Source organism: Rattus norvegicus, chromosome 7 (genome assembly GCF_021556685.1).
Source record: "Rattus norvegicus strain SHRSP/BbbUtx chromosome 7, alternate assembly SHRSP_T2T, whole genome shotgun sequence".
Taxonomy (NCBI): Eukaryota; Metazoa; Chordata; class Mammalia; order Rodentia; family Muridae; genus Rattus; species Rattus norvegicus.
Window position 1 is genome coordinate 66,520,488 of NC_141540.1, and position 12,737 is coordinate 66,533,224.

At 46.9% G+C, this 12,737-nt stretch overlaps 1 protein-coding gene across 4 annotated transcripts in view; it reads right to left on the reverse strand.

The window, feature by feature from the left end:
- Tbc1d30 (TBC1 domain family, member 30) overlaps positions 1-12,737 on the reverse strand; it is a 90,164-nt gene that overhangs the window by 27,737 nt on the left and 49,690 nt on the right. For all 4 annotated transcript variants that reach the window (NM_001427595.1, XM_087556398.1, XM_087556397.1 and 1 more), the window contains 3 exon segments: positions 4,721-4,889; positions 6,897-7,065; positions 12,093-12,278. In NM_001427595.1, the coding sequence (NP_001414524.1) occupies positions 4,721-4,889; positions 6,897-7,065; positions 12,093-12,278 (524 nt within the window).

The following is a 12,737-nucleotide window of genomic DNA, read 5'->3' on the forward strand; positions in this document are numbered from 1 at the left end:
TGTAAGCAAGAAAGGGAAACACAGTGTGGAAGTCTTATTATAAAATAATAATGCCCATCAACCATGTAGTGGCTCACTACCATCTGTAATGGGATCTGGCGCCCTCTTCTGGCCTGTAGGCATAAATGCAGACAGTGTATAATAAATGGGAGGGTTTTTTGTTTTGGTTTTGGTTTTTGGGGTTTGTTTTTGTTTTTGTTTAATGTTCTAGAGGAAGCATTGCAAAGCCTGATGTAGAAGACAGCAGACCTGTCCGGGGAACTTCTTGCTATTGCCTGAGACCAACTGATGTTCATGGAAGGGAAGTCATTGCACAGCCAGAGGGAGCTGTTGAGAGTCAAGACCAAGAGCTAGGAGAGCAGATCCCAAAGGCCCTATCTGCCTTTGGAGCCTCTCCAGGGCACAAGTGACCCAAGGGTTTTTTAAACAGCCATGTCCTTGGCAAGGTTGGTTTAGAGATGGCTTGGCATGTTTGGGCACAGTTAGGAAGACTGAGGAGGACATAGGCTGAGTGTGAGGGAGTGTGCCATTACGGAAGTCTTGAGAGAAAGACAGACAAAAGCATGCTGTTGCAGCGAGCCGGTCAAGAATCCCAAATGGTTCTGCTGAGTAAAAGGGAGGAAGGCAACTAGAGAGGACCCACAGACAATACAAGGCACAAGCATTATTCACATATCCACAGACCCGAGGCTACCCATGCACAGTGGATGTTTTTCCAGCATTATCTGGGGAAGCTTTATACCACCAGGGTCCAGAGCTCCAGGCACAAGTCCCAGCTCTGCTTCTCATTAGCTGCGTGACTGTGAACGAGTTAATTGACCTTCTCAGATAATTTTCTCACTCGGAAAGACAGGGAGGGACAATCTCCTCTGCTCCGAGGGGTTATTGAGAGAACCAAATGAGATAATATACTCAAACTGCCTCATGTAATGACAGGCGCTGTCGGCACTAGATGGATGTTGGTGGCCTTTCCTTGCTCCTCACGAGCCTCGAGCTGAAGAGCTGTGTAATTATCCTCAGCACAGCCCCTGAAACATTTACAATTCATAAAATGCAACCATTCCTGAGCAGGAGACTTGCATAATGAAAAGCACAAATTCTAGAGCCAGGATGCCTTGGTTCAGCACAGTGTTTCTCACTGAACTCATGGCTGTAAAGAAAGGTGGTAGCTCTGTGGTTAGAGTGATCTCTGGATTCAGTCCCCAGGACCCATCTCTAGGAGCTCACAGCTGCCACGATTCCAGCTCTAAGAGACTCTAGCACCCTCTTCTGACATCCCTGAACCTCGGCACACACACACAAGACACACACACTCACAAGCATATACACACACAAGCATACTCATACACACGCATGCATACATGCATGCACACTCATACACATACACACTCATGCACACATACACTCATACACATTCATACTCATATAAATACACATCCATGCACACACACATGCATGCACTCATACACATGCACACTCATACACACACTCACTCATATACACACAGACACTCATACACATACTCATATACATACACACACACTCATAGACACAGACACTCATACACACACTCACTCATATACACACAGACACTCATACACATACTCATATACATACACACACACTCATAGACACAGACACTCATACACACATACACATGTACACATGTATGCATACACACTCATACGTAGAAACATAGATGTGCAGATATAATAAATTTTAAAATGAAGATGGTAAAAGGACAACACATGTAGGATGATGGAAAGCATTAATGAGCTAACACAAACAGAGAACACATGCACGGTACACATGCACAGCACACATGAGCAGCACACATGCACAGCACACAAGCAGAGCACACATGAGCAGCACACATGCACAGCACACAAGCAGAGCACTCATGCACAGCACTCATGCACAGCACTCATGCACAGCACACAAGCAGAGCACACAAGCAGAGCACTCATGCACAGCACTCATGCACAGCACTCATGCAGAGCACTCACGCATAGCACACAAGCAGAGCACACAAGCAGAGCACTCATGCACAGCACTCATGCACAGCACACATGCACAGCACACATGCAGAGCACTCATGCACGGCACACATGCATGGCACACATGCATGGTATACATGCAGAGCACTTGGAGCACACATGCACAGCACACATGAGCAGCACACATACAAAGCACTCATGCACAGCACACATGCATGGTACACATGCACAGCACACATGCACAGCACACATGCATGGTACACATGCAGAGCACTTGGAGCATACATGCACAGCACACATGCACAGCACTCAGAGCACACATGCTGCCCACTTGGAGCACTCCCTGAGTGCTGCCTCTTACTAAAGCAATGATTTCACCAGTGCCAATCCTGCTGCCACACTAGAAATAACTTCTGATGTGACAGAAAGTGAGCAGAGGGGAGCAGTAGGACCCCCCCTCTGTTCCTGCCTCATCACTGAGGACTAGCAGGAGTGACCAGCACTGACCCATCCTAGGGTACAGCACCTACTCTACTGCTATAGACAATTATGCAGTCATGGGCTAGCACCCTCAGAAGGCCTACACTGTGGAGAGTGCAGAAAGAAGGGCATCCTGGGAGGAAGTGGAAAGGCAAGCAAACAGCACCGAGAGCCTCACAGACACAGACTTACTGGCTCATCTGTCTGGAAATCATCATACAGTAAAAGACGACAGCTGTGTAATATTTACAAATACATACATTAATGAGTTTTTAAACCTACGAACTGATGGCTGCCAGATCTTTCCCTTTAAAAAACTACATTCCACAAACAAGTTATAAATAAAAAGGCTAGCAAAAAAAAAAAAAAAAAAAAAAAACCTTAGAACAGAGCAGGCAAGATGGCTCCGTGGAAAAGGAGCTTGCTGCCAAGCCTGGCAACTTAAACTCCATCCTCAGAAGCCAGATGGTAGCCAAAGAGAACCAGGCCTGTGCGTTGTCTTCTACCCGACATACACATGTTATGGTGCCCATGCATATGAAGACAGACAAATAAATGAGTGTAATTTTAAAAACATCTAAAACACTGCCATTGACTTACTAGTTTCTGACATGTTGTCATCGTTACCTACTCCAGTCATTCACTGCAAATTTCTCTGCTTCTTGAGTTGACTTTAAGTGAGCAGAAACATGTCATTTTTCTCACTACTACTACTAGGGACAGGAAGTGAAATTTGGTTGGTTTTATGTTCTGGTAGAACCAGATTTTAATATGTTGAAAATTTCTCATGATGGAGAGGAAGCATCTTGTATTGTATTACTGACTGTACAGGCACAGGCACACCTTCTCCTACCGACTGTACAGGCACAGGTACACCTTTTCCTACTGGCTGTACAGGCACAGGTATACCATTTCCTACTGACTGTACAGGCACAGGTACACCTTCTCCTACAGACTGTACAGGCACAGGTACACCTTCTCCTACCGACTGTACAGGCACAGGTACACCTTCTCCTACAGACTGTACAGGTACACCTTCTCCTACCCACTGTACAGGCATAGATACGCTTTGTTCAGGGAAATTCATTTAGTTTTATCACCGCTCTAAAATCAGAACAAAATAATTATGATTAATAATAAGAGCTGGATGTGGCAATGCACATCTATAATCCCAGTTTGGGGGAGGTAGAGGCTGGGGATCAGGCGGTAAAGGTCATTCTCCATTACATAGTAAGTCAAAGCCAACCTACACCGGATAAAACTCAACCTCAAAGAAAGAAGAAAGAAAATGAAATAATCCCAATTGCGATATGCACCAACAAACCTGCCTATTTCTTTCCAGATACAGCAGTTTCTTCTCTAGCTAATTCCTCTTTCCTCCTCCACAGGAGTGTCCTGAAAGCCTCTGCTGAGGAAGGGGCCAGATACAGAGATGAGGAACCCGGAAGAAGTTTGCAGGTCGGTGTAGCAGCACTTTCCCCTAATTAACTGATTGGATAATAAAGTCAGCAAAAAGCCAATCACTGGGTGACAAGGAGGTGGGGCTTCAGGGTCAGAGAGAGGAAGAGAGGATGCAGGAGGGAGCAAACCCTTTTGTTCTTTTGCCCTAGGAGGTGAAGCGAAAGCAAGCAAGGTGTAGACTGGGGCCTGTTAGGTCTGGTGGCAGATCCACCACCAGCAGATTTCTAACTAGAATAGTTAATGGTTTAGATCGATAGATTCCGCTCCCAGCGGTTGTGTCACCTGTCGATTCTAAACTAAGATTGTCTGGTGTTTTTGCATTCGCAGCGACTCATTTGGGCCAGAGGGAAAAAACATAGCCCGAGTGGAATTTGGCCAGGCTTTGGAACAGGAAGATTGGGCAAGGAGAGAGGTCCAGGGGAGAGGTAACCGCAACAGAGCGCGGGCTGGCAAAAGCTCACCCGCAGCTAGCCACGAGCGTTTGCCAGCATCTGGCTGCGGAGACCAAGAGAGATATCTCGGAGCTCTGGTGAGGCAGACCAGGCATTTGTGGGAGAGGCGTTGGGTCAGGAGAAACACTCGGGCCAGGAGAAACCCGGAGGGCTATGTACTGGGCTGGGAGCAGACCCACATCGCTGGTGCCTAGCTGGCAAGAAGCCAGGAGCCTGCTGAGGTTCGTGGGAGGCCACAGTTCACCCCAGCTCACAGCCTGCTTTCTCACACTGTGTCCTGAGGAGCCCAAAGGCGGCTAACAGCGGAGGACAAAAGAGATAATCACTCACTCTCCCAGTTTTGCCCAGATAGCCAGCGACACCCTCAGGATGATCTCTGAACCTTCAAAGAATACTGAGTCCCAGATCTTCAGAACCGTGTGGTTAGGGAGGCACGTGGCAAAGAGCGTGAGGAACCACTGCATCGTGAAGACATTGGTGAGCGGGGGCTCATATCCGCCTGAAACACAGAAAGGACACAGAAGGCCTTGAGAGAGCAGATGTGTAAGGTGCATGGCCTGTGGCGCCCTTTCTTTCTCCCACGCCAACCCAAAGAGTGCTGCTTCCTGGCTGCCTCCTTTGTATCCCTTAACGGGTTTCTTCCTTTTCCTCTCCCTTGTTTCTAAAGGAAACGTTTTCAGTAGAAAGCTGAAGAACATGAGAGTCCTAAATTCTTTGCCACACTTCAGAAGTTTTTACCCGAACCAGATCTGGCCGTACTTACTAAAGGCTGCTTAAAATGAAGGAGAAAGCTTTCCTCAAAACAAAACAAACAAAAAAAAAAAAAAAAAAGTGAGAAGAAGCCATCGCATCTGCTCAAACACAAACTCTGGGGCTGGTGCTCGCCTGGTACCTATGAGACCTTAGGTTCAAGGCCCAGAAGAGCCAAAACCACCAGCGGACTTTCAAAATCTTACAGTTCCCACTTCAAATGCAGTTAGCTATGAGGACTAAAACGTCTTACCATATATTACTTATCCCTTAAGTTGTATAATTCCGAGATCACAATAGAGTGAAACAGAAAATAAGCCGGAAAAGATTCCAGAATACTTAGGTCTTAAACAACTTTAAATTGAAAAATTGAACTAAGTGATACACGATTTTTAAAGACAGATCCATCCCATTTTGGAATTTCTGAATCCACTAAAAACTCAGCACTCTTTTCCACCCCACGTGACTAGAAGTGTCTATTAGATTTTTACCCTCGTCTCTCCAATGACTGTCAACAGTACAACTACCTCAGGGCAAGCAAAAAAATAATAGGTTCCCTGAACTCATTTTCTTCTCTCCTGTGAACAATGCATGCTCTAAGACTAGAGAGCCCAAGGTTATTCCTCAAGGTCAAGAGCAAAGGGACTTGACAGAAAGCCTGCATGTCAATAACCGGTGTCTGCCACTACCATGAAGACACAGAGTTACACAGCAGCCGGATCATACAAGATCATTAGACACTCAGCTATCTCTAAAACCTCAGGTGTATTTTAATAATAACTAGGTCTTTAGAACCCTTAAATATAGCCCTGCATATTGGTACAAACTTGTAGTTTCAGCATCAAGAGACTGAGACAGGAGGATTTCCGCTAAGCCTGAGGCCAGCATGGCATACACAGTAGGACCTCGTCTCGGAAACAGCATCCTTTAAGGTGCCCCCGTTGTTACTTCATTCCACCTCGATTCTTCCTCTTGCTGTTGCCAGGGACCTAGGACCCTGATACTTGCTGGATAAGAGTCATCACTGGCCTGCAACCCAGCCCTGCGTTCCCAGCTTTAAATGTACAGGTCAGGCCAGACTACGTGTGTGGTCTACCACAGCAACCGGGGATCACAGACAGAAGCTCAGCAAACGTCCGACGAGTCTCTGGTGTTCAGAGAGAACACCATTGCAGAAAAGCAGCCACAGTAGACTCAGGAGGATGTCCACTACCTGTCAGTGACACCTCCCGCTCCCCTAGATCTTCTTTTCCATAACCCTATTGCTTCTACCGAGGTCACAGTCTGTGCCAAAGTGCTCCCCTAGCGCAGGTTTTAGAAAGTCCTATTGGTCCTGTGCCGGTTTGGTTTAACTGAATGGATCGTATTCACCAGTGTGTAGAGCTGAACATATGCTGACCCAGAACCAACGTAGACTCAGGCTCTTTTTTTTTTTTTGGTTCTTTTTTTCGGAGCTGGGGACCGAACCCAGGGCCTTGCGCTTCCTAGGTAAGCGCTCTACCACTGAGCTAAATCCCCAGCGTAGACTTAGGCTCTTAACCGGCTACCCATCCACGTCCTGCCGACAGTTCCAGCATGAGACTCTACATATTCTCGGTATTGTGTTTGTTCTCTGGAAATGAAGGTGTGATTATACCACGCCCTTTAAACAGAAACACCTGGCAACCTGTTTCCCTCCAGAACTCCTAAACTCATAACACAGAGCAGAACCCAGCCAAATGCTTTCGGAAACACAGTAGCCAAGCATCTTCCTTACCTCCGCTCTCTTTGTTTGAAGTTCTCTGAAGAGTGTCGAGGTGCTGAGACAGCTCAGGGAGCTTCAGTCGCAGGAGGTCTCTGAAGACAGCCATATCCACAGACAGTGCCCGGAGATTATTGACAAAGTAGCTTTCAGGGAGCACCTTATCAATCAGGTAAATCATAATCTTAAAAAAAAAATAAATGAATAAATGACAAGCCTGCTTCATACCCGCCAGGATCCCAATATGCCCAAAATAAAAAGGCACAGCAAAAAGACACAGAAGCAGCTGACCAAAGTTCCTCCTGATGCGTCAGAAACCAATTCAGGACTCACCTACCCTCCCACCACCACCCCGCAAGGAGAGGGCGGCATAATTATCTAAGTAACCCAAAGTCAGCTGTGCTGTGAGGGTTCTAGAATGGCTGCCAGACCTGAGTTCACCCCATATGTAACTGCAATTATGCAACCCTCAGCTTCACGGAGAGATGAGAACAGGTTCCCTGCATTCAGCAGGGTCCTCTGTCCTTGCTCCTGATGTCACCGGTTTTACAGCCTGGATATGAATGTCCTGAGAGCTGGCCCATCATAAAACACCCACGCTGAGGCAGGCCCTGGTACTCACAGCCACCTGGGCTATCAGGGTGGCCGACCCAGGCTTCGGAGAACAGAACTAGGTTTTGTTTGCACACTTGCTGCCTTTTTTAATTGTCACTTCTCTCAGAGCCACATCACTCCAGTTCCTCAAATTATCACTTTCTTCTGACTGCTTTCTTCTGCTTGCACGTTGCCTTTCTAAAATGTCAAAAGCCGCTCAAGTGACCCAACAAAGCCCGGGTCAGTTCTGTGCGTAGCCTTTTGCAGGCAGCCTGAATGCTCTGTGATGCCCCGCCCCCCACCCCCTGAAAAGCAAAGACCAAAACCACAGCTAGCTGTTCGCTAGTGGGAAAGTCCCTGCCTCAAAGGATCAAAAGCCCCCTGGCAGCCTTCCATACAGGAAGGTCAGGCCCAAGGAGCCATGACTTTGTTACATCAGAACAAGATTCACTGAGTAAACATATCCTGTGAGAGGCAGCTCAGCCACAGGGAAAAAGGGAGTCCACCCGGTCCCTGGAGGGAGATGGGGATGCAGAAAGCTCTGGTGGACATGGGTCAGGAGAAGGTGATAGAAACAGTCAAGGCAAACTTAAAGGTCATAATCTGCACATCGTGACACTTCTAAGTTATACACATTTAGTTAGTTAGTTAGTTAGTTATGGTGCTGGGGACCTGACCACTATAACTAGGCAATATGAAAATCCCAAGAGCAGGCCTGCATAAAGCATCCACACCAAGGCAGACCTGGAAATGCATTCACAACCACATGGGCTACCAGAGGCCCACATACTAGGTCTCGGGTATTCTAGGCAATTGACCTTGCCGCTGAGCTGCAGCCCAGGCTGGCACATTTCTATTAAGAAATTGTGTCCTCTTTAAAACTACAAAAAAGGAGCTGGAGAGATGGCTCAGTGTTTAAGAGCACTGACTGCTCTTCCAGAGGTCCTGAGTCCAATTCCCAGCAACCACATGGTGGCTCACAAGCCTCCATAATGGAATCTGATGCCCTCTTCTGGTGTGTCTGAAGACAGCTACAGTGTACTCATGTGTATTAAATAAATCTTTTTTAAAAATACAAAAAAATCTCAATTATGCTGTAATTCCTTTTTTGTACATACGCAGGTGTGATGGGGGGGGGTGTCCTGTGGGAACTGCGTGTTTATAGGGAGTACCAAGGTTGACACCGATGTCTTCCTCGATCCCTCTGCCCGTCATCCTATACTGAGGTAGGATCTCTGCCTGAGCCCAGAAATAGTCTGGCTAACTAGCTTGTTTGCTTAGGGATTGCCTGGTTCCGCCTCCAACGGGCAGGCCACACAGTCATCCAACTTTCATGTGAGTTCAGGGGATCTGAACCGTTTTGACTGCTGAGCGGTCCCTCTGGCCCCAATTGTGTTGGTAATTCTATAACACAATAAAACCATCAGCCTAAAGTCCTCTCAAATTCTGATATCAAGTCAGCCCGCCCTCGCTCTACCCATAATTCCAAGCATCAGGTAGCCTGCCCTCATTCTACCCATAATTCCAAGCACCGCGTAGCCCTCCCTCACTCTACCCATAATTCCAAGCATCAGGTCTTAGGTCCTAAATTAAGATGAGGAAGAGGAAGAAATGGGAACGTGTCTAATTTTTAACTAATATTTCTAAACAAAATAGCTACAAAGGAAAAGTGGCAAGGACTGAGGAAGAGGAAAAGTGGCTTGCTCATTTCTGTGAATTAGTCATTTTAGCTTGCAGAGGCTAAAATGGCTACTGGAAAAACAGATCTCCAATAATTTCCTGGGCATCAGGAAGGTCCCTTCATGAACCTTGCCTCTCTCTGCATGTGAGATATCTGCCAAGGTCTACACATTATCATGTACCAACCACAATCCACCATGGCATCCCACAGGGTTTTGTTTTGTTGGTTTTTTTTTTTTCCTTTCTTATTTTGTTTAGCAATGGTTTTGTTTTTTCTTTTAAAGCAGGATCAGACCTTGAACTTGTTATATGGCCAAGGCTGTCCTTAAACTCCAGATCCTCTAGCTGGAGAGATGGTTCAGTGACTGAGGGCACTGGCTGCTCTTCCAGAGGACCTGGGAAGAGTCCCAGCACCCACATGGCAGCCCACAACTCTGATTTCAGGGGATCTGACACCCTCACAGAGACACACCTGTAGGCAAAACATCAATGCACATAAAATAAAGATTAAAAAATCATTTTTAAACCCCTCCATCCTCCTGCCTCCACCTCCCAAGTACCTAGATTAGGTACTACCTCTGCTAAGTCCAGTTCATCCTTCTTACCTGTTAATTTTTCAGGCATTGCTGAGTCCATTTGAGTTCTGGCTGGCATATACACACATACACCTTTCCCTAAACCTCTCCATCCCACCTCCAAACAGAACCACTTATTCCAGCCTTTCCACAGAACACTCCCTATTTTAGACACTCAAATTACATCTGAGGAAAAACACTAGAGGCAGTAGATGGAATACATAAAATAGGCTTTTTTCACCCGGCTAACTTCAAACTCACAGACATCCTCCTGTCTCTGCCTCCCATGTCCAGCTAAAGTTGTTTCTTAATTTAAAGCATCCCAAAGCCATGCATTGGACTGGTCAATGCTTCTCAACCCCACCACCTTTTAGAAAAACAAGTAGCTTCAAAGCTCTGCCTTCTATACACAGACAGAGAAAGAGAGACGGTAAATGCACTCAGGCTGGGTTTATAATTAAGTCAACCGCAATAGTCTACAACCAGGAGGAACATTTGTTTATTTTTCCATATCACCAAGATATTCCCCACAGTCAAGCAGGTGGAGGCAAAGATTAGATCTCATATGGCACAAACTCTGAAATCCACATCAGAGTGAAGGTTCAGCTACGAGATGGAGACTCACTGGGTCCTGGGCATATGAGGCAATGGCCCCTGCCCACCACGTTTGAAAGCCTTCATTTTTCCATCTATACTGGGATGGTTTGAATGCAAACATCCCCCACCCCCGTAGGCTCGTATATTTGAGTGTTTCATTCCCAGTTGGTGGGCTATTTAGGAAGAGTTAGGAAATGTGACCTTCTTCAAGAAGGTGTGTCACTAGGGGTGAGCTGTGAGATTTCAAAATCTCAGACCAGGTCCAGTCAGTCAGTGTCTCTGTCTCTGTCTCTGTGTCTCTCTGTCTCCCTTCTTCTCTCCTCCCTCCCCTCCTTGCCTCCTCCCCTCTGGTTCTTTCTCCCTCCTGCCTGCAGATCCGGATGCAAGCTCTCAGCTACTGCTCCAGCGTAGCAAGGCCTCCCTGCTATGATGGTCATGGAGTAACCCTCTGACACCGTAAGCAAGCCCCCAGTCAAATGTTCTCTTTACCAAGGGTTGCCTTGGTCATAGAGTCCCTTCATAGCAAGAGACCAGTGACCAAGACAGTCTGTGGTGACTTACCCACCCACCTTCAGACCTCTTCTCTTACACCACGAGTGTCTTCAGAATTGCTTTCAACTAAAACAGGTCTTAGACATCGAAGATTCAAAGACACATTTATTTCTGTATGCAGCCACCTCCCATACACCGTCTACTTACATCCTATATACCTTGCCCCAAATACAAACAAGTAAAGCGGCTGAGTTGGGCAGGTCACTTCTAACGGATCCCCAGTGGTCCCTCTCTTCTGCTAGTGTGTGTGTGTGTGTGTGTGTGTGTGTGTGTGTGTGTGTGTGTGTTCAGTCTGTCTCTGTCTCTGTTTCAGTCTGTCTACCACTCTCCTCTCTGTTGACAAGTCTCAAGTAGCTTGTGCTGACCTTGACTTCATTATGTTCTGACTATGGTCTTGAACGCCACCTGATGCTCGTGCCTCTGCCCCCTGAGTATTGGAGTTGCAGAACTACACCACCGCACCTGGTCTGTGCAGCGCTGGGAACTGAACTTCGTGAAGATCGGGTGAGCATTCTGCCACCTGAGCAACATCCCTGGCTTCACAGTCCTTCTATAAGCCCTTCCCCTATGATATAAACTGACCCAGTGACCATGGATACGGAAAAACAAGGGCTACCACAGGGGACATCTGGTTGCAAATCTGTAATCTCCTCTGCCTTACTCTTAGGGATGTAAGTCACCAGTCTGAGATGGGGGACCTTACATGGCAAGGAACTAAAAGGTCTTCAGCCAACCACAGGACACCTGAGACCCCTCACTTCAACAGCCTGTGAGGAATTCCTTGCCAACCACCTCAGGAACACACCGGACAAACACTTCTGCCATGTGAGCCTTCAAATAAGATCACAGTGGCCACCATCACAAATACCAGAGTGATATGTCCCTTAGCTGGCTCAGTCATGCCCAGATGTCCGACTCAAGAAAACTATGAAGTAATATATACTTGGTGTTTTACACACACACACACACACACACACACACACACACACACACACACTCAATATTTAACTTGCTTTTAAAGTGACTTATGGGAGTGAAAACAGTCATAGTTGACAGCTACAGCACTTTGTCACCTCATATGGCTTTAACTTGGGGAAAATCCTATCACAGGTAATTACAAACGGATTGGGAGGGACTAAGCAGAAAAGAGTCAGAAAGAGTCGTACCCCCAACTTCAGCATTCCTGTTGCCCTGGTCTGAACCTGACACTCACCTTCAGCGCGTCCCCCTCGTTGCCTTCCATCACTTCCAGAATGAGGGCAGCCAGGATGTTGAAGCCTTGACAGTACCCGACATTCTTGTTCCACCGGGCGTAAGCCAATAGCACCCGCTTTAGTACCACCCTGTCTTGCTCCGCCTCCTGGCCACAGTAGGAACTACAGCCCGTGCGATGCAGATCCTAAAGAGGGAGGGAAAACAGTTTTTAAATACCTCCCCGCTGTGGTTGGAGCTTGTAGCTTCCTGGCCTCCAAGGAGTGAGGAGCTTGGCTCGACTGTGCACACTTCCCACCATGATGGCTGCCCACACAGACACAAAGCACTGGGTCAACAGACCTCCTGACCAGTGAGCCAAATGCATATCTTGAAAATTGATGGGTATTTGTCACTGCGTGGTGATGTGATTGAAAGCTGACTAGCAAACGTAACACTCACTCCCTCAGGGAAAAATTCCTGAATTTTTTTCTTCATTTCCCCTTTACCTCTATGAATATGGATATTCCCTTCTTTGCTTTTAATTCATAAGCAACTTATACACATGAGCCAAAATACTCGTTTGGATTTTCTGGTTTCCTACTGCTTTCAACTATGCAATCTGAGAAAGAGTCGAAAGGGTAAGGTGCGTGCGTGTGTGTGTGTG